At 40.1% G+C, this 22946-nt stretch overlaps 2 protein-coding genes across 3 annotated transcripts in view; one reads left to right on the top strand and one right to left on the bottom strand.

The window, feature by feature from the left end:
- The window catches only part of FANCM (FA complementation group M), a 57092-nt gene extending 43629 nt beyond the window's left edge, over nt 1-13463 (bottom strand). For both annotated transcript variants that reach the window (XM_070748758.1, XM_070748764.1), the window contains exons 1-6: nt 12863-13463; nt 10347-10519; nt 7419-7496; nt 5884-6042; nt 3211-3342; nt 518-650 (exon numbers count right to left, since the gene is read on the bottom strand). In XM_070748758.1, coding sequence (XP_070604859.1) covers nt 518-650; nt 3211-3342; nt 5884-6042; nt 7419-7496; nt 10347-10519; nt 12863-13340 — 1153 coding nt within the window. In that variant the 5' untranslated portion in view covers nt 13341-13463. The remainder of the gene's footprint in view (nt 1-517; nt 651-3210; nt 3343-5883; nt 6043-7418; nt 7497-10346; nt 10520-12862) is intronic.
- Nucleotides 13464-14045: 582 nt separating this feature from the next.
- FKBP3 (FKBP prolyl isomerase 3) lies at nt 14046-22443 on the top strand. Its single transcript, XM_070748746.1, has 7 exons — nt 14046-14301; nt 15421-15522; nt 17022-17129; nt 19280-19415; nt 19983-20050; nt 21147-21244; nt 22223-22443. The coding sequence occupies exons 1-7, from the start codon at nt 14200-14202 to the stop codon at nt 22275-22277; spliced, it is 669 nt and encodes a 222-aa protein (XP_070604847.1). The 5' UTR covers nt 14046-14199; the 3' UTR covers nt 22278-22443.
- The last annotated feature ends 503 nt before the right edge of the window (nt 22444-22946 follow it).

The raw sequence follows: 22946 nt of genomic DNA, 5'->3' as shown, positions 1-22946 counted from the left end.
TCTATACCCAAAGACAGTCAATGGGGCTTCTGTCAGAATGGATTAATTATGTTTCCCCCCCCTGATAAGAACCAATTGAAAAAAATGAAATCACTGTCAATATCTGGACCTTTTACATTACTTTATTATAATACATGCCATTTTTCCTCTTTAAAACATTTTGGTTTTTATTTAAAATATTACACTATTTTCTAAGATAAACAGACTTAATTCTGCCATTTTTAACAATGATAAACATATAAACAGGAGAACTTTTCTGATATCTTTAGAAGCAGTACAATATATAAATATATTTCAAGTTAATTTATGAGTTAGCAAATGTGAAAACAATATTTTATTCCCACATCTTCCACATGTCTAAATATTTTATTACCGGTCAGTTCAATTTATTGCAGTCATAGAACAGTAGTATAACCAGAAATTTCTAATATTTCTTTAAAATATTTTAATAGACATATATAAGTACATCTAAATGCCCATGATTCAGTTGAAATGGGAGTAACAACAGATTCCTTACCTTTTGATCCATCCATAATTCCACGTAAGAAGGTATATAATGATCTCATTCCCATTTGAAGTAACAGTTCGTAACCATGATATAAACTAATACAAAGAGCAAAATCTCCCTCTATTGCACCTTGCTGCATTCGCTGGGGAAAAAGACATTTCTTATTTCAGCAACAAAATTATACAGATTCATTTGTGATTCTACCTACAGATTAAGTAAATAATAAAGAAAAATAGACTTCCACCCGAGTAACTATCTAAGTATTTTTTATTCCATTTCAAGCTGACTGGGGGAAAAAAAAACAGATGCTTTGAAAGCTGAATCCTGGATTAGATTTCTCTGTCACTGCACATCAGGGAACTTATTTTTCTGTTGTTTGGAGACAGTTGCCTAACTGTTGCATTTATACCTCTGCAAATGTTCATTCTGACCAGGGGGCTTAAAACACTACATAAATGGGACAGAAAATTGAGAGAAAAATTCCATTTTTGAAACAAATACAGTGGTACCTCAAGATACGAACCCCTCATCTTACGAACAACTCGCGATACGAACCCGGGGTTCAGAAAAAATTTGCCTCTTCTTACGAACTTTTTTCGTGTTACGAACGCCAAACCCGAACTTCCAGGTTCGGGGTTCAGGAGGCTGCTGGGAAGCCCCCCAGCCCGGCTGTCACCTTTTAAAACAGCCGGGCGGCTTCCCAGCAGCCTCCCGAAGCCGAACGCCAAACCCGAACTTCCGCGTTCGGAGGCTGCTGGGAAGCCCCCCGGCTGTTTTAAAAGGTGACAGCCGGGCTGGGGGGCTTCCCAGCAGCCTCCCAAACCCCGAAGTTTGGCAAAATTTTGGGGTTCGGGAGGCTGCTGGGAAGCGCCCCAGCCTGGCTGTGACCTTTTAAAACAGCCGGGGGGCTTCCCAGCAGCCTCCGAACGCCGAACGCGGAAGTTCGGCTTTGGCGTTCAGCGTTCGGGAGGTCGCTGAGAAGCTCCCAGGCTGTTTTAAAAGGTGACAGCCGGGTGGCAGCGTTTTTTTGCGGGGTTTTTTTTTTGGTTGTACGGATTAATTGACTTTACATTGTTTCCTATGGGAAACAATGTTTCGTCTTACAAACCTTTCGTCTTACGAACCTCCCCCTGGAACCAATTAGGTTCGTAAGACGAGGTATGACTGTACCACAAGAATCTAAATGTATTCAGATAAACAGATAAAGCCTTTATCTAAATTCCACAAAAATATATAAACATTCCATCAGGTGCGATTTTAAAAGAGTAGAAGACAGCAGACAACATTGCCTTTTAGTAAGGCAGTATGAGCACCTCTTTTCCTTAGACACTGCAGAGCTAGATAAGGAATTATGTTACCCAGTGCTTCTCAATTATTTTCTGTTACATTCCCCCAGGAAGAAGTAAACATTTTGCGCCCCCCCCCCCCCAACTCTCAGCTGGGATGTTTGCAGTATTCTGCATGTTTTCGCTGAAAAAGCACAACTTTGGCTTCATGCTGTCTGCTGCCAAAATTTTTAGACACAGTAAACATAGCAGTCTTTTCTCTTCTCCCACTGTAGTCACAGTAAAGCCAAGTGCTAAAGATTCTTAGCTTCCAGGAGACATACGTTTGTCTCATCATCTCCCTCTCTCTCCTCCTTTCTTTTCATCCCTGTTAAATATTTTACCATGGTGTCTCTTAAGGGTTTGTTATCTGCACTTCATATCTCCTTTGCTGTGCGCTATTGTTCGGTGCAAAAGACTCCTACTCCCTGCGGCAAAAAAGGCACGTTCCCTGAGGTCATGCCCCCCCTGCCATCGCTAGGCGCCCCCCAGTGCTCCGCCCCACTATTTGAGAAGCACTGCTGTAACCCAATGGTTGAATTGGAGGTCCAGAAAAAATATATTAAAACAGTGTTGCCCAAATGTTCTGGCTCAGCAGAAGGTGGTGGCGGCAGTGGGAGGGATGGTTTCACATGTGCACATTTTCACAAATGCAGCTTTGTATGTGAGGGCACTGCCCTGCCATTTCCATGCCCATACGGTTCCATACGGGCCACAGCCTGGGGTTGGGGACCCCTGTATTAAAGGACAGCAGAGATGGGAGTGGAATTAGAACTTTGGTTTTAATTTTATGGGAAATGATGTGCTGTTATTTTGTGCTAACTTTGTGCAAGCCCATCGATGCTCTTGGCTAAAGGAATAAAACCGGGACATTATTTTCTCCTTTTCAATTCCATTTCAGTACTTTGATTTTAGTATTCATGATAAATAACTTACTGGAAAAGTTATTTTAATTCTGGAAGGATTTTAATCTAAGGACATTTCTTCCTGCTTGATTACGTAGGTACAAAAAGGGAAGAAAGCAAGGCAGGGGACGGAGAGAGATCGCCACTTTATGTATTTTTGAATGCCACTATGAAAAAGTGCCAGGTGTGTGGGTTTTCCTGAAAAGGAAAACAGTAAAGGAGGCTGTAGTAACAATTGTGAGAAAAGGCTGAGACCTCCTCCCCACCCCCTATGGGAAAGAGAGGGACCAGTCCATCACGTGTCAGATGTGCATTTGAATGTGACCAATTACAAATCTGATTATAAGTAGAAAGAAGACAAATCTACGAGTCTACGAAGAGGAGCGGCATACAAATCTAATAAATAATAATAATAATAATAATAATAATAATAATAATAATAATAAATGATATATTTCTCGAGAATATGTACCTCAAAACGTGAAGCAGGGTTTTTCCTAAATTGATCTCGTGCTAGAATTATCTGATACTTTGTAAGAGCAGGTATTTCATGCCGCGGTAACACTTGGAGTCTAGTTAGCCGACTAGTAAAAATTTCCAAGACCTGAACATAAAACAGAAGACACAATTTTTTGTATGTCACAAGTGGTTGTACATGGCACAGAGAAACAATTCTCAGTATGAGCTATCTCACAGCAGGTTGAACCAAGTAGAACTCAAGGCTTTGAAACAAGAAGTGATTTAATATCTTATACTTTAGTTGTTGAGAAATCAGAGAAACAAGCCACCTCCCCAAATTTCTGAATAACTCCAGAAAGGCATTCAGCATCTTTCTCAGAACAAATGACCAATATTTTTGGTGTATTAATGGTGGGCCAGTGCGTGAGAATGAGAGAGTGATACTTTTGAGGCAGTGTTAAGCCTCTGGAAGACAAACTGTTAGCATTTCCAATTTATCACCACTGATTGCCTGAAACTGCACTTATAAAATTCAAACATTTTGTCACTGAATTACAAAGGCAAATTGGGGGAGAGCGGATATGTTATAAAACTGTATTCCTCTCCATATAACCTGCAATTAAATGTTATGCATCCTGAAATCCATGAGTCCTTCTGCTTTAAAAATAAAAGGTTTCATTTGATGCAGCTATTGCTTCCTTAAAATCTACACACAGCACATAAAAATGTCTACCCAAGCCATTCTAGCAAATAGGATAAATTCATGAATTTAGATGCCTTAGGACAGTGACGGCAAACCTTTTTTCCCTCAGGTGCTGAAAGAGCATGGGCGTGTGCTATCGCAGATGTGTGAGTGCCCATGTCCATAATTAAATGCCATGGGAGGGCGAAAAACAGCTTCCCCCAGCCCCTGGAGGCCCTCTGGAGCTGGAAACAGTCTATTTCCCAACACTGGCTTGTGTTTCGCCCTCCGCAGGCTCCAAAGGCTCCCCTATAGTCAGGGGAGGGTAAAAACACCTCCCCCATCCCCCCGGAGGCTTGCTGAAAGCAAAAAACACCCTCCCAGATCCTCTGCGTAAGCCAAAAATCAGCTTGCCGGCACAAACATGGAGAGGGGCGGCATACAAATCAAATCAAATCAAATCAATCAATCAATAAATAAATGTTGGAGCTGAACTAGGGCAATGGCTCGAGTGCCAGCAGATATGGCTCTGCGTGCCACCTGTGGCACCCATGCCATAGGTTCGCCATCACTGCCTTAGGACTTCTAAACAATCTGTTTTAACCTTTGTTGGACCATCTTGTTTTTCCAGACACTTGCATGTTAACAACTATCCTAGAACAACATTTTTGATTTAATTCTTTATAACTATTCTACTCCTTGTACAATTGTTTCATTTTATAGTTCACTTTTTCTTTCCTCTTCTCAAACTATTTTCACAGAAGAATTTTTTAAATATTTTGTATACCATTCCGGACTCCTTCAGGAGAAATAGCGGTATAAAAAGAAAGCAATTAGCCTTGTAATAATCAAACAGTACTTAAATGCATTAACCAAAACCAAGACTATAATCAGCTTGCCGGCAGAAGATAGTAAATCTGGCCTCAAATAACGCATCGTTACCTTCTAAAATCAATTATTATTTTTTGAGGCTAATGCTGAAGATTCTCTTAGATATCTATCTGAGATCCTAATTTTAAAAAAGATGTACTTGTTACATTTATAAATCAATCATAATTACAGCTCATTGTGATGTGATCTGCACAGGGCCATCTAGAAAACGAAACTACAAGATCTCCAAATAGCCTTTCTAAGTTCAGCGTCTAGTTAATTACAAAATCGTCCAAAGCCAGTCTCTGAATTCTTCCAAGAATAAACCACAACCTTTGATTAGACATGCTAGAGTGATTTTAATGAGAAACTGCAGCAAAATGCAAACCCAATCAGGATGATTCACCAACTGTTAAGCATTCTATTGTCAATCTGGTTTAATTACACATGTCACTGTTCAAAGTTTTAAACTACTGAAAAATAAGTTCAGAAACACACCAGTAAATTCAGTGTTTTACTTAACAGGCTCAATGAGAAGAATTCCCTTAGCAAAATCAAAAATAAATTTAATTATTAACTTGTATTTCAAGTTGAAGGATTCAGGCTGGAATTAGGGAAGTTTGTTAAAGGAATTGCTGAGACAGAAAGTTGTAGCTACAATAAGTGTAACAAATGGTGGGATATTACTGCCTAGTTACAAGAAAGTTCCAACTCATAAGGACATGCTAGAAGGATGATACCTAAGGTACCTCTACCATATTAGAATAGTAAAGACACACCTCTTTGATAAGAAAGCTTATTATCATTAACATGCAATATGTGAAGAGAGTAAAGTAGAAGAAATCATCAAAAGAAACAGGTGCCAAGGAACCAATTATTTAGTCTTAAGATGCTGTCTTCCTTAATCATAGCTCTATAAATTTTGTATTTGTGCATGGTTCTGGGTCTTGCCTTTAGCTGCTGAGACCCTTTTATTGGAGTACTCCAATAAAACATGCCATTCCTTGTGTCTGATGGTCTTTATTGGCTGTTGGACTCATTTGGGTACAACAAAGTGCTGAATAAAATTTTACCTAATCCTTGCATGTTAATTCTACCTTAATTTTAATAATTCTAAAACAGATTAACACTCACCCGTATGTAAGCACTCTGAATTTCAGACAATTCTTTCCCAAGTGGAACAACACATTTTTCAATTCGTCGCTCATGAGAATAAGGCTGAATATCAGGAGAATCTTCAGAGTAAAGTTCTATATGGGAAATTAACAGGTTGGTAATAACTTGCTGCACAGCCTGTTAAAAAAAAAAGTAGCAAGTAAAATTATGTGCTGCATCTCGGTTAGGCTCATGATAGCATAATAAAAATCAGACATATTTGGATACAGGATTTCAGAGTTAAGTCTTTCAGATCCTTTACTAATCTTCATGCTCTATAAATATTATAGAAAAGCAAGAGTGAATGAGGGAAAAATTCAAGCTGTCCTAACTGTGGGGGTTGTAGCACACATATTCAGATGCAAACACCCAGTTATCTGTCACAGAATTGACAATGTGAGGCTGGCCGTGCATTCCTTCATTCCTTAGATTTCTATGTTGCCCTTTTTGAAGCAACTCAGGGCAGCGTATAACATTAATATAACAATAAATAATAATAATAATAATAATAATAATAATAATAATAATAATAATAATAATAGGATCTCAGCAGACATTTGAAAACCATCGGAATTGACAAAATCTCCATCTGTCAATTGCAAAAGGCCGCTTTATTGGGATCGGCAAACATAATTCGCCGCTACATCACACAGTCCTAGGTGCTTGAGAAGCACCCGACTGGTGATGAAATACGAAATCCAGCATAGTGATCCCGTTTGCTGTGTTGTATTGACATAATAATAATAATAAAAAAATAGATTTGTATGCCGCCCCTCTCCGAAGACTCGGGGCGGCTCACAACATAAACAGTGTACAAATCAAATTTTTAAAAAATACAATTTAAAACCCTTATAATAAAATAATCACACAATCCAATCAAACCATACACCAACCTTGACAATTGGGTGTGTATGTGTGTCAATTTCCCCATGCCTGGCGGCAAAGATGAGTTTTTAATGACTTACGAAAGGTGAGGAGGGTGGGGGCAGTCCTAATCTCTGGGGGGAGTTGGTTCCAGAGGGCTGGGGCCGCCACAGAGAAGCCTCTTCCCCTGGGTCCCGCCAGACAACATTGTTTAGTCGATGAGACCTGGAGAAGGCCAACTCTGTGGGACCTAATCGGCCGCTGGGATTCGTGCGGCAGAAGGCGGTCCCGGAGGTACTCTGGTTTGATGCCAAATCAGCTGGCCAGTGTGCATATGCGCACTGGAGCTGACAAAGGGCAACGCCTCGCATGCCCCCAGATGGCATACATGCCCTAGGTTTGCCATCATGGCTATAGAAGATCTCAGTGAGCTTCCAATATTTTACTAATAGCATTTATTAAGGAATAATTTTGGGCTCTTTCCCACCTGTCAGTTTAAACTGTCAGCTGATAAAGAAACTACATAAGAAGGAATACAACTTTGAGGAACTGAGATGTGCATTCAAGTATAGCAATAGTTTAAAAAATCAACCGAGATAATGTATAATTGTTAAGAAAATCTAGTTCCCTCAAAAAAAGAACTGGCGCACCTTTGCATCACTGCCAGGAGTTGCACTTAGAGCCAAGACTCGAAACTCTTTGGTGTATTTACATAATTCTTTCACAACCTGAAAGGACAATAATTTTCATCACCACTAAGTTTATTCTATTACATCCAAAAATAATAGTTCTTATAAAATGCAAAATACGAACAAAGCAAATTCTGACTCCCAAATTAGTAGCATCTAACAGAAAATAAGAAATCAGTTTCCATAAAATAAATGTCTATCTTGCTGAGGTGTCAGCCTGTATTTATAAACTTATGCTATGTGATAAACCCCATAGACAATATTTATTTTCTGGTTAAGAGTTTAAATGGACAGAGTCCCCAGCACCATGAAACCGCACTGCTGAAACCAAACTGCAAAATGGCCAGCCTTCAGTGGGCCACTTTTTTGCAGTTGTAAGAACCCCAAAAGGTGGAATGTTTGAGTTATAAACTCTAACTTAAACATTCCATTTTTTTCTTGGTTCTTCCTATTCTAACTTCCACTGTTATAGGTATTGCCAGAAATCCAAGTTTAAAAGATGAGATAGATAGCATGACTTTTATCAAAATAGCTATTAATTTCCTTTTTTCCTTTTATTGCCCTAGGACAAAACACTTTTTTCTAAAAAAAATAATTCTTCATTTTCTTTGCTAACATTCTCACTCAAATTATATTACAATCATATGATGCTTCTTCTGCTATGTTGAAATGCAAAGGATTGATACTAAATAAAAAATAATTTGTAAATAAAAAATAAATTTGGAAAGAAATGCATACTTGGGCTCACTGGCTACAGGAAAACCGAGTTGATTTTAAGATTTACTACTTATAACCTATACCAGTGTTTTTCAACCAGTATGCCGGGGCACACTAATGTGCCGTGAGACATGGTCTGGTGTGCTGTGGGGATACGGCCCACCAAGGCCATTTATCCGGCCTGCCACCAGCCGCCTCCATCCGAACATAAACTTTCCCCTCACAATCCCTCCAGCTGTCAGCAACAGGAAGAGTGGAGGCACAGGGAACGTTCACTGACCAATCACCTTCTAGGATTCATCCCGACTGCTAGCGATGAGCCAATAGCAGGCCGCCTCTCATTCACACCCAGGAAAGTCCCCGCTCAGCTGTCATTGTGTGGCCGCGGCAAGTAGTTGAAACTGCTACTCCTCCCCATGGTCCCGATTTCCAATCCTGGTCAGGACTGGAGGTAAATGTTGCCACCACTAGATGAATCCTCAGCCTCAGCTGGTTATGTCTATCCTGATGGTGTATATAGATATTATTAACTATATGCATAATATGTACTGTGTTAGAGTGTCATTTTGTGTCAGTTTGGTTGGTGGAGTGCCCCAGGATTTTGTAAATGTAAAAAATGTGCCGTGGCTCAAAAAAGGTTGAAAATCACTGACCTATACAATATTTTCTACCTATAGGATGACATTTAAGAGCCACCTAGTGGCAAAAAAATTGTTTCTAAAGGATGAAAAATGGAAATTTTCAATTCTCATCCTAAAATCCTGTTTCTCAATGCACTGAAGAGTCTACACCAAGGGTGTCAAACTCAAGGCCTGCAGGCCACATCTGGCCCTCAGGATCCTTAAATCTAGCCCACGGGACTGTCCTGGGAACAGCAAAGGACCAGCCCACGGGTCACTAGTAAAGTCAAGCTGCCCCCGCCCCCCCAAGATCAAACAGAACCCTGATGCAGGCCTCAATGAAATCGAGTTTGATACCCCGATCTATATAAATATGCAATTCTAAATCAGTTAAAATAACCTAATGAGATTATAAAGTGCTCATCCACAGCTGAAAGATAGATTAGCAATCTATAGAGCAGCAGTTTCTTGATCCAGTTTCAAAATCCCTGTTTAGAAATTAGTTCAAACTTATAGAAAGCGCTGTTTCTCTCCAATTCACTGCTTGTGAGAGAAAAAGAGAGAGAGAAAAAAAGAATGCCTGCATCAATTTTTGGCTCTGGTCACACTCAGTTAGCTCTGGACCCGTGGTCACCTACCGGTGGTCCACAAGAAAATTTTGATGGTCTGCAGAGAAATCTTTGCATTTCTCTCAATGAGACCCATCAAAGTTTCAGTGCCGCTTGTGCTTCAGCGCTTTGATTCCCAGTGACAGGCTGGAGTCCTTCAGGCTGTTAGTGCAGAGAAGCATAGCTTTGTTGTCCATTGCGGATGTTAGATGGCCCCTCTGTAAACTCTCATCTCTCAAGGAGCACTTGCTGAAGTGGCATGGGAAACCTCAGCTGGATTCCTCAAGTGAGTTTGCAGGGGGCTGATTTAGCGTCTGCCATGGACAGCAAAGCTAGCGTTGACTCCAGCTGCTTCTCTCTGCTGTAGTGCTTCCCATACGCCGTTCACCGGACCGAGACCCAAACAGCAGGAGATGAGGAGCAGCTCCTCACCTGGATGCAGGAAAGGAAAGAAGGGGAGGAAAGGAAAGGAAAGGGGGAGGAAAGGGGGAAAGGGAGAAGAAAGGAAAGAAGGGAAGGGAAAAGGGAAGGGAGAGAAGGAAAGGGAAGAAGGGAAAGGAGGAGGGAGGGAAGGGGCTACAGCTGTGGAATATGGGATTGACTTTCCCACTAACATCAGCAAGACATCGTTGGTCTGCCCGTCTTCGTTTTCCTTCACTCAGACTGACCAAGCTTCTTGAGAGAAGGAACACAAAAGAGGGTTCTAGGCTGTGTGCCTGGATCAGGCACTTTCTATCCTGTCTTCCACCCAGGTAGGCCTGAAAGGTGGCTGAGAAAAAAACACCCCGGTTCATAGGATTTAAAATTAAAGATTTGATGGTCCCTGAGGTCCAAAAGGTTAGAGACCCCTATTCTAATCTAGACTAATATGTGCTCCCAACTAGATTTCTTTTTAAATAATAATTTATTAAAAGACCGAGCATAAGTTTGTACATCCACCATACCTGACAATACGCATGATTTCCAAGAGCTTTATGGGCTTCATCAACAACCAGGCATTTAATTTCTACTGCTGGACATGTGCCACGAGAAAGATCATTTGCCATTATTTGAGGGGTGAGAAAGAACACTCTTTTGGCACGCCAGATTTCTTTCCGATCAACAATTTGGGTACCTCCTGAAAAAAAAGATAAGAAAAATTTGTATGTCTAAACATACAGTACATAGCACAGCCATTTATTAACACTTAATATGAGCTACATATTCTAGCAGATCTTACATTAAATGCATTCTTATACATTTAAAAATCAGCCTTCAGGTTTTTACATTGCTGGCCAGAAAAACATTTTAAGTGACAGCTTTTTAGAAACGAGCCGGGGTGGCGCAGCAGGTAGAGTGCTGTACTGTAGGCCACTGAAGCTGACTTGTAGATCTGAAGGTCAGCGGTTCAAATCTCATCACCGGTTCAAGGTTGACTCAGCCTTCCATCCTTCCAAGGCGGGTAAAATGAGGACCCGGATTGTGGGGGCAATAGGCTGGCTCTGTTAAAAAGTGCTATTGCTAACATATTGTAAGCCGCCCTGAGTCTAGGGAGAAGGGCGGCATAAAAATTGAATGAATGAATGAATGAATAAATAAATAAATAAATACTGTACTGAAAATAGAAAATTACTTGCATAAAGTACTGGTCAGTGATCACAAATATTGTCACAGATCAAATTGAAGAAATTCAGTTGAACTATTTCTCTTTAAACTAAAATCCATCAAATTTGATGCATTGCAAATCACCAAATTTATATGTCTAAACATACAGTACGTAGCACAGCCATTTATTAACAATTAATATGAGCTACATATTCTAGCAGGTCTTACATTAAATGCACGACTAGGACTAGAATGAAGGACTAGAAAAAATGGTATGAAACTGCAAGGGAGTAGATTCAGATTAGATATCAGAAAAAACTTTTTAAGGGTCAGGGTGATAAATCAGTGGAAGAGTTTGCCACAGGAGGTGGTGGGCTCGCCTTCACTGGAGGTCTTCAAACAGAGACTGGACAGTCATCTTTCTGGGATGGTTTAATGAATCTTGCATTGAGCAGGCGGTTGGACCGGATGACCCTTGAGGTCCCTTCCAATTCTATGATTCTATGAAATGGTTAACCAAGCTTGGAAAACAGAAAGCACAATTCAAAGTCCCAGCAAGACTAATTCACTGTAAGGTATCCTTGGGTACTAGAAGTCTACATATTCACATATGTATACACATAATCTTCATTGTTTAAAAATATACCTGTACTCAAAATATTTAGGATTAAATCCTCTACCATTTTAAGCATGCCAAGCAGTAGTTCTTAAAACTGGTTATAATTACAGTACTCCCAAGGAGGTGCAGAGCACATCCTGGGATAATGGAGTAACAGTCAGGGTCTGTCCCTGCCAAAATACTTGAGTACTGTAAACAATAACCAAGTTTGTGGTGATAATTATATTTGAGACAAGAAAAAGGGTAATTGAATCAAACAATTTAAGAAATTTATTCTGAAAGGATTTAATGGCTAGAATTGATCACATTTCTATTTTGGGTGGACACAGACTTTCTAAAGGTCAAAAATTAGCACATAAGCAGGAATGCAAATAATCCATAAGGAAAAAAACCCCCTAAGAAATATAATAATAACAGCTACCACAGGCTTTCCCCCTAAATCATGCAGCTTTGTAGAGAAGACTGGATTTCGCAAATAAATATCTAACACCTGAAAATAAATTAACAAGGATCTACTTTGTGCTGCTCTTAAGTCACAACTGCTATTCAATTTATTTTATGTAGAGAAACACACACAGCACTCTCTAGGGTTTATTTTTAAAAGGGAGACTGCTGAATAAGGTACAAAATAAACCCTACAATAAAGTCAATAATTCAGTCATAGCTTAATATATACTGAATGCCAGCCACATCCACAAGAATTGGTGGAGCTGTAAGTGCTTGGTTGTATCGATCCAACCAAAACAGGCAGGTAAAAATGATTGTTGGAAGAAAAAAAATCCAAGCCATGAAGGCTGATTGGGAAGATATAGACAGACAGACAGACAGACAGACAACTAGACAACTAGATATAGGAATATATTGATAAACAGAACCACACAAAAGATTTTTCTCCCAACAGGATATAAAAAAGAAATAAATTATTTCTGTCCAGTTTGATTATGTCAATAATTAAGTGTTGTGATTCTTGACAAATGTATCTTTTTTTAATGTACACTGAGAGCATATGCATCAAAGATAAGTTACGTGTGTGTCCAATCACACTTGGCCAATAAAGAATTCCATTCTACCCTATATATTCTATTCTATTCCTGATCCATTTCCACGGATAAAAAAAATATATCTGGAACTTCTTTTCAACTTCGCAGTCTCATAGCTCTACTCCCACTCCCCACTAGTGATCACACCCCGCTTGGCTTCCCACCGAGCAGACACCAAGTCGGCTCATGTGCAAAAACAGTTGCGATCCTGACCCACCCGTCATCTCGGCCATATGCGAAGCGGGGATGCCCAGGAGGCGGGCGCACGCCTCCCGTTGCTGAGCCACCAAAGGTTTGGTCGGGGCCAGGAAGAGGATCTTGCCGCCGGGGAACCACCGGTAGAAATTGTACATGACCACGGCGGCAACCAGGGTTTTGCCCAGGCCTGTCGGCAGGCAGAGCAGCGTATTGGCCAGGAGCGCTTCCCACGACGCTCGGACCTGGTAGGCGCGCTCCTCCACGCTGCTGCCAGACGGGAACATCCACAGGGCGCCCGGCGCGCCGCCTATGAATCCCCGGGCAGCAGGAGCGCCTGTCGAAGAAGAGGGCCAGGACGGCGAATCCGCTGCCTCCGCTTCTATGGCTGCAGCCAACAGCGCCTCTTCTTCTTCTCCCTCTTCTTCTACCGCCGGCGAAGGAGTCAGCTGCGCTCCCCATGTTTGGAAGAGCGTGGCCTGCCGGCTTCTGCCTTTCATTTCAGCTGCGCCCCCGTCGCCCGCCCTCCCGCTGTTGTCTCGCAACTCCTCTCAATGGGTAGCGGCGCCATCTTGAGGGCCGCCGAAAAAACCCGCCAGCTTTGAGAAGGGCCCTGATTGGCCGAGAACAAGAAAGGCGGATCGGTCACGTGCTCCATTCTCATATTCTCTCTCTGTCGCGCGCGCGCACGCACGCACGCACGTACACACAAAACAACACCGCCGCCCCAAAAAACCCCAAAAAAACCCCCAAAAAACCCCAACCCCAAGTCGAATAAACGCGTTCCAGGGTAATGTTACAGGATTCAATCTGGGACGGTCACCCGGGATCAGGATTCCATCTTCTGGGAATTTCTCTCTAGCCAAAAATTCTGGTGCCGGTGACCGACCCAGATTGGATCTCTCACTTTTTAAATTACTGTATTCGTTTATCTTATCAGAGAAAGAGAGGTCCAGACACCAGAAAGTGGAAATACTGTATAAGGTAAAGATAGGATTTTTAAAGGAACGACCAACTTGCAGTGAAATTTCAATTTAAATGTATGCCGATTAGTGTACATTCAAAGCATCCACCATCCATCCATCCATCTATTTATGACTACAATGCCCAGCATGCATCAGAAATTGCTTTTGCGTCCTCCCAATACAACCTCACAGGAGGTGCTATTTTCTCGGGTAGGAACTACGCTACCCAGCATGCCCAACGGGAATAGGCGAACGGAACCGCGTATGGATGGAGGCGGCGTGGCGCGCCAAGCGTGCTGGAATTAGGTTTCGTGCTGTGGACCTTGTGAGGGGCGGCTGAAGGGTTCCCGGACTTTTTCCTACCGTAGTAGGCGCCCTCGCGTGAGGGGATGTAATGGCGGACCGCGCGCGTCCCTGGAGCCTGGAGGAGCTACGGAGTGAGGAGCTGCCCAAGCGGGAGATTGTCCTTTTTCTGCAGGAGCAAGCGGCGCACAGGGTGGGGTGTCCGAGGCGCAATTTGACGGATGGGCAGGCTCCATTGATATGTTCGTGTGGGGGGCTAGCCTGGACGCGTGTACCTTTCATTTGTCCAGAAGATCTGTGCAAACTTCCTTCCTCTCATGCCTTTTTTTTTTGCCCTCGTTGCCCAGTTTTCTTTAGTCGAGGCTTCCTCTTTCTTTAACCCTGTCCTGCTCTTCAAAGCAAGCCATATACATCGGACGTGATGAGAGCCTTTCTGTGGGCTTGCCTTATCTTTCCTCTCCTTTTTTTCATTTCACGTGATTACGCCATTCCCACATGCCAGCCTGGGTTGTGGTCTTAAGCATAGCGGGGAAAACTGCCTTCCTACGCCTGGGATAGGGCGAGAGGGTTGATGATTAATGATTCCATTATACTGACAAGCCAGAATCATTTATAATCATAGATTGGTCATGCGCTAATTTATTCTTGCCGATGTTAATACATTGACACCCCCCCCCCCCATTATTTGTTGAGTGATCATACCTTACCTTGAATTTCAAAGCATAGCAAAACATTAAAATAACCCGTTGTTACCTGCAAAAGTATTCAATTTTCTGAAATGCAAGAAAATTGCCCATTGGATAATGCATCAAAAGCAAGAAATGTGTTTGAGAGGGCTTCCTGTAGCCATTCATCTGCTTTTTTTGTTAATATGAAAGGAATTGCTAGTGAACTAAAAAAAAAACCTCAAATTTTTCAAAATGAAATAGTTTAGATGAATTGAATTGAATGAATTGAAGCTTTCAATTTAAAGTGCAAATGGGAAGAGTATATTGTATAATCAAAACCTTCTTTCAGTTGTACATTATCTTATATTTTTAATTTTAGCTGATCTAAATTTATGGATGTGAGATCATAAGATATTTTTATTAGGAATACTGTGATATTGTGATTTGTTTTTAAATTTATTTAAAGCTGATCTGCAATTTCATGGCTTACTTACATTGCAAATGAGTTTATGATTATCTTCCATAAAATTTGGTAGATATGAAAAACCAAGAGAAAGAGAACAGTATTCCAGCTTACTTTGCAATATAGGAAAATTTGTCATTTATTACAGGGAGCTGAATTAATCTTTTAATTTTGTTTGTAGTTTCTTGCAGAGCACAAGTTGCTTGGTCAGGTAAAAAATGTGGCTAAAACAGCTAGTAAGGATCAGTTAATAACAGCATACAACCAACTCTTTGAAACAAAGGTAGGTCTTATGCTTGCCTTACTTTACCAGTGCTTTATTTGTAAAATGAAAATGGATGAAAACCTCAGTGGATAGATAATTGTATTTTTTTCCCATAAAAGCTGCAGAGCATCTCTACTTTAAAAGACGGCTGTGCTGAAGAAATTGTTGTCTTTATTCTTTGTTGTTAAAAACTTTGCTTGAAAGAAAAAAAATAAAACTCTGATTATTAAGTAGTAGATTATAGATATAGAAGTGACTAATATTTATTTAAATATTTATTTATTTAATTAATTTGTATGCCACCTCTCTCCGTAGACTATTTTAGATAAGTGAAGATATGACATTGTAACTATATTATGTATTTTACTGCAGCAAAAGAATGTTTTGGTTTCTTTTTTCTTATTTTCTTCACTCTTCCCTTTTCTCCCCCCCTTTTTTGTATTTTGTATTTTTTATATTTTACAGTAAATAAGATTTTAATACAAATACTTTTTTAAAAACATTTTTTCTTTAAATGGCTATATGAATTCCTTCTAGTCAGACTAGGATGAGTACTGTATATAAATATGGTCAAACTGGCTGTTAAAACTTGTATTACCTGAATGGGTTTTTTTTCTAGAATGTTATTTTAATTAAATGTCATCTATTTAATTTGGACCAGCTATATAGTACTGATACATTTTATATGGCAGGCATTCAATGACATTTTAGAAAAAGATTTTAAGATTGCACCAAGAAAATATGTGTAATGCCTTGGACATTCAAAATATAATAAATATTTATTTATTTATTGGATTTATATGATTACATGATTATGTTCATATTATTCAATATTATAATAATATACCAGAAGACAGTAGAATAGAATAGGGGTCCCCATCCCCTGACCTACAGCCCGGCACCAAGCCCTGATGCTGCTGGCGGTCTACAGAGCTGGAGAGATTGGGGACTGCTGGAATAAAAAACAAGGAATTGCTAAATATCACGAAATTATCAAGTTTTAAAGACTGACATCGAACGTTTCCAGCAAAGGGCTGTGGTGGTTATAGGTGCATTATCTGCTACATTAAAAAAAATCATGGATGGCATTTAGACAAGCCACACATTGACAAAAAATACCTGTCAATTGCAAATGGACATATTGTTTAGCTACACATAAATAAGTAAGTAAACAAACAAACCAATAAAAAATCCTAGATTCTTAGAAAAAACTTGAGATTTACAAAGGACAGTACCAGTTAAAGAGCTGGCAGCTGTGACTTCCCATCATTGTGAACAGATATGCTCAAATGGCTCTTTTGCTAGATGTCCATTCTTAACCCCTTTGTCTAGAGCTGTAGATATGTTTTTATCTTATTTACTTTCTAATCTAGATTTTATATGTTTTATGTATTATTTGATGTACACCACCTAGAAATGCATTTTGTGAAATGGGCAGCTATAAAATTTGATTAATAAATTCTTCATAGCACTATTATAACTTCCTTAGATATATCACTAAAATGTATATTTCCCAGAGCTTTAAGGACACAGAAAATGCTGAACAAGTGGCAGAACAGCTAAAAAATATCAAGATTGATGAAAACCAACCTAAAAAGACAAAATCTGAAGAAGCTGTTGATGAGGTAAGATGGAAAGTACTGCAATCATGTTTTTCAATTTCTACTGGGTGAGTAAATTAAAAAAAAAGACATGTGCAAATTGTTATGCTGGGCTCTATGGCATGAGCCTCCTGGAAATTCAAGGGTAAAAAATTCAGACACACACACACTTGAAACTTCAAAAACAATGTTTTTTTCACAAAATTCAAAGGAAACAAAGCACCCTTTTTGTATTGCAAAGAGCACTCTTTCCAAAACAAACTTGTAGGCAGTAAAACCCCTTAAGCCAGGGGTCCTTAAACTTGGCAACTTTAAGACTTGTGGACTTCAACTCCCAGAATTCTCCAGCCAGCTATGCTGGCTGGAGGATTCTGGGAGTTGAAGTCTACAAGTCTTAAAGTTGCCAAGTTTGAAGACCTCTGCCTTAAGCAGTCCCAAAGTACTTAGCTAGCAGCTGTGAAGAACGTCACAGCCCTTTTTCTTCCACCAGTTGAAACAAACACGCTTTGCTATGGCTTGGTTTCAAAGTCCTGAAAAATCAACAAACACAGATTTCTTGAAACGCCAGGTTCTTCCTCCAAAGACAAACATAATCTTCCACACGCAGCAGCCGACATGCTGTCCTTTTATCAGCAGCCCTAATTAGTTGCACCACACCCAAACACATGTGAATTCTCTTATTTTTGATATCTGCGCAGCTGCTCCTTTCTATTCAGTGCTCTGCGGCTGCGTACGTCAATAAAGGGTTCCGAATCTGAATCCAGGGATGAAAACGAGGATTCTGCACTACCTCCCCCGAGTCCAATTCCTCTTCATCTCCTGATACTGTTCGCTGTCAGCAGAAGAAGGTAGTAACACTGGCCTCTGACACTGTGAAAATTCACCCACATCCACCCCCTCAGTCCTTGGGGCAGGAGCTGGCCCAGAGCCAACCACAACACAAATGAGAAAAGACATTAAAGAATAACAATACACCTAGCATAGCTAGGATAAGTAAGAAACAAGTCCTTTTGTCTATTGAAAATAACACTGTAATTAAAAATATATATTCTGCAAAATAAATCTATACTGTATGACTGTTTAAATTCTGATATTTGTATCTGATTTTGAGCTGGTAGTGATTTCTATTCACATTTGAACTTTTAGTTATGACTTCTGAAATCAGTTGCATCTTGTAACGATGTAGTCAACTCAAGGTTGAACACATAATTCGTTTAAAATGTATATGATCAAGCTTAGTGGTATATGTCACAAACCTCACATATTTTTAAAAATAAAACCTGTGGTAGAAGACATTTCTGGATATGTATGTACAGAATGATATAGTTCCAAGATGGTGAACTAATGGCATGTTTGCCACAGGTGGCACGCGCAGCTATATCTGCGGGCATGCGCCGTTGCCCTAGCTTATCTCCAACATGCATACACATGCTGGCCAACTAATTTTTGGCTGGCTCCGCCCACAGCACCTCCCCTCAGGAGTTTCAAAGTGGCCTGTTTTGGATGCCAGATATGTACAGGGCTCGCATGGAGGCTCTAGGAGGACATTTTCTGCCTTCGGGGGATAGGCTGGAGGCTGTTCTCGCCTCCCCAGGCTCCAGGAAAGCCTCTGGAACATAGGGAGGGGGAAAAACAGGCCCACCAGAAGTTTCCGGCCTTCAGAAGTTTCCTGGAGACCTGCTAGGGGGATCATGCGCACGGGAAGGGGTTGCATTTGTATGCGTGGAGGGTGGGGCAGTGCATTGAGTAGTTGCACATACATGTGCAAGAGGATGGGATTCGTGGGCAGACATTGAATTATGGGTGTGGAGCTAGCGCGCATTCGCATGCTTTCAGCACCTGAAGGGAAAAAGGTTCACCATCATTGATATAGTTCATGGTTTTACTCTTTTTGGGACCAGCTAAAAAGCCACTTATAAATAAGTTTTAGTTCAGTAGTGATCTTAATCTTAATTAACCTATTAATTAGCAGTTTTTCCAGGTGCTAAATAAATATCCCCTCCCAACAGGAGGGACAGAATTCCTGTAAAACTTTGTAAAATATATGCTGCTCTGAAAGTGTATGAAAAGGAGACTATTTATATCCTTCTAAAGATACACTATCTAAAACTTCAACATCTGTATTTTTGAAAAAATGAAGTTTAGCATTTTCTTTCTTTCCATTTTCATTGCAGACTCCCCCAAAATACACTAAGTCAATTCTGAAAAAGGGGGATAAAACCAACTTTCCAAAAAAGGGTGATATTGTTCATTGCTGGTATACAGGCAAGCTTCAAGATGGAACCGTTTTTGACACTAATATTCAGTCAAGTAAGTGCTTAGATAGATATTTCTAAAAATTTAAAAAAAGCTGGCAAAGCTGTTAAAATATTCATCAAATAGTTGTCATTGAAGACCAGGTGATAAATCCAGAGTGTCTCTCAAACAACAAATTGGAGTAAATTTAGACTATAAACGCTCTAAATTTTGCATTTGTTTAAGCCATCTTGGAAAAAAATGGAAAAACTATAAAAATATAATTTTATTCCACTTTTATTATTTTTATAAATATAGGTGGCAAACATATCTGATATTCTCCCCCCCTCTGATTTTCACAACAGCAACCATGTAAAGGGGCTGAGAAAGTGGTTGAAAATCACCAGGTTAGTTTTCATGCCTAAAATAGTAGTAAAACTCAACTTCCTAATTTTTAGCCTGGTGCGTTAACAATCTACAGCAGGTTTTAGATTTTAGTAGAAGTTCTTGTGAATCAAGTGTGGTCTTCCATCCAGTATATTTTGTACCCCAAAAAGGAAGGAGAAAGATGCAAATATTCTATTAAGATTTGAATTTTAATCCCATTCATCTGATAATTTGCAACCAAATCTTATCTTTCAGGTTCAAAGAAAAAAAAAGCATCTAAACCACTGAGCTTCAAAGTTGGTGTTGGAAAAGTGATTCGAGGTGTAAGTGTGTTAATGTGGGTGATTGTATCAGGCTCTCATATCCTTTCATTGTTAGAAAATGGTTTTGGTTTTGCAGCTGTTCAGCCATCTGTTTGTTTCTTTCAATAAGAGTAGGCATTGGATATATGTGATCCCAGGAATCCTTTGGAATCTTCTATCCTGCCAGGAATGAGAACACCATTGGAAGTATGCCCATACATTTGTTGCAGATCTTGGACCAGTGTCCAACTGTCAAGAGGTTTTGGGGGAGAGCTATGCGTCATACATCATCACATGCATGATGTACTGTATATCATGTATTTGCAGATGTCACTTCTGATACTAGTACAGTAATACCTCGTCCTACGAACTTAATTGGTTCTGGAAGGTGGTTCGTAAGGAGAAAAGTTCGTAAGATGAACCAGTTTCCCATAGGAAACAATGTAAAAGCGATTAATGCGTGCAAGGGGGGGGGGAAATCGCAGAATGGCGCTCCGTTGGGCGTCACCGCCCGGCTGTCATCTTTTAAAACAGCCGGGGGGCTTCTCGGCGATCTCCCGAACCCAAACTTTTGCTGAACTTTTCGGGTTCGGGAAGCCGCCGAGAAGCGCCGCCGCCCGCCTGTCACCTTCTGAAACAGCTGGGGGGCTTCTCGACATTCTCCTGAACGCCGAACCTGGAAGTGTGAGCCGCCCCGAGTCCGCGGAGAGGGGCGGCATACAAATCTAAATAATAAATAAAATAAATAAGTTTGGCAAAAGTTCGGGTTCGGGAGACCGCCGAGAAGCGCCCGGTTGTTTCAGGTTACAGCCGGTCGACGGCGCCCGGCGGTGCGTCGTTTTTGCAATCGGCGGCATTTTCGGCTGATCTGGAAGGACATCTGCATGACGTCAAAGCTCTGCCCTTGGAATTCTCTATTGGGATTCCCCACCTCCGTTTCAGCCTCCAGATCAGCCGAAAACGTAACCTGATTAAAGTATCTTGGACTATTTCTAAATATCTAGCACGTGTTGTCTGAAAACCTTAATAAAAAAATCAGTGGCAGTGGAGAATGAATAAGAAAGGTTTTTTATCTGATTTTGTTAAAACTAACCAGAATACTTTTCTATTTTTTCAGTGGGATGAAGCCTTACTAACAATGAGCAAAGGAGAAAAGGCTAATTTGGAAATTGAGTCAGAATGGGCTTATGGGAAGAAAGGACAACCTGATGCCAAGTATCCTGTTGATATTTATCAATATGCAGATTGCAAAAACCTTTTTTCCTATAAAACAATAGAAATTAAGAGAGCACATTTCCCCATTTTAGTGTTGCATACAATCCCACTGTTGTCCACAATACTGTCTTAATTGACAGATACATTAGTGGGATGGATCTTTGAGAGATCCGTCAAAAAAAAAATGGAAAGACTTCTCAGGAGTGGGGAGGTGAAGTGGGACAGACTAAGGCAAAATTCTAGTAACCTCAGTATACTCAAAGCAGAAAAGGGGGAAAACTATGAATTAGAGGTTATCTTGTTGTCTGATCTTCATGACTGATTTATTTTTAATTGATTTGACTGGGCAGAGGGAGGGAGACTTCTTAAATTGAATCTAAGGATTAACAGATATAAAAGGAAAACTGGACATGGGTGTATAATTAGAATACTTCATATTTTCAATTCCATGCTTACATAAGGAGCATTGCTTCCATAATGTATCCTTTTCATTTATGAGCATTACAGGCAGTCCTTGATTTGGGACAATCGTGGCTAAGTGAAACATTTGTTAAGGGAATTTTCCCATTTTACGACTTTTCTTGCCACAGTTAAGTGAATCACTTTGGTTGTTAGTCAAACTTCTGTTAAGTGAATCTGGCTTTCATGTTGACTTTGTCAGGTTGAAAAAGGGACCATATAACCTTGGGACACAACGGCCCATCATAAATAAGTCAATTGCCAAATATCTAAATTTACCATCAGGTGACCATAGGGATGCTACAAACGTCCAAAGTGTGAAAAATGGTCATAAGTCACTTTTTTCAGTGCCTTTGTAACTTTGAAAGTCTCTAAATTAACTGTTGTACGTCAAGGACTACCTGTACTCTGTTGTCAAAGCTCCCTTCTGTCTTATACGCTGAACTGAAAAAACTACACCAACCTTTACATTTGCAACCACAATCTACTATATAAGAATTTCCTTAACTTCTATTTCAGGATCCCGCCCAATGCAAAACTTTTCTTTGAAATTGAATTGGTAGATATTGAATGATGTGTTGCTGCCTCTTCAGTCTTGAATATTTGTGAAAACACAGTACTGTACTTCCGATTTCAGGGAAATGCAAATGTGGCCTTTTATCTGATAGATGCAGCAGTCAAAAGACTCTTACTGCAATTACAGTACAATGTGTCTATTACTAAAAACTAGTTTATATGTGGCTTCGAGTTATGTTTTGTCACAAGTACTTTGAAAAAATACTGTAATTTATTAAGCATTTTGTGCTGTCTGGAAAGGCATTTTAAGATCCTAATTTGCTGGGTTATAATTTCTATCTCTTTCATCCCAAATTACATTTTGCTAATGTACTTTAGTCTGATTACACAAAGAATGAGAAATTATATGTTTAAATCAGTTATCTTAATGTTGCAAGCATACATTTCAGAATAGCAGGGAATAGGGTAATTATTCAGCTGGAACATACATATCCCCATGAGATGTACACTGTTGTATTTCAACAAGAATGTTCTTATTTTGAAAAACAGATTAACATAAGAATACACTTTTGGACCAAATATCCACCTTGGCTTTTGTAACACATAGTAATACAACCGCCCTACATGCAAAGTTTCAAAATCAATGCATAAAGGAGACCTGGAATCAAGTACAGGTGAAACCATCAGAAGCTATGTTGCAAAATAAATTTGATAAACAGACACCCTA

Source organism: Erythrolamprus reginae, chromosome 1, assembly GCF_031021105.1.
Source record: "Erythrolamprus reginae isolate rEryReg1 chromosome 1, rEryReg1.hap1, whole genome shotgun sequence".
In the NCBI taxonomy this organism is placed as follows: domain Eukaryota; kingdom Metazoa; phylum Chordata; class Lepidosauria; order Squamata; family Dipsadidae; genus Erythrolamprus; species Erythrolamprus reginae.
The sequence above is the reverse complement of the archived record's forward strand: the minus strand, read 5'-3'. Positions and strand labels throughout refer to the sequence as shown.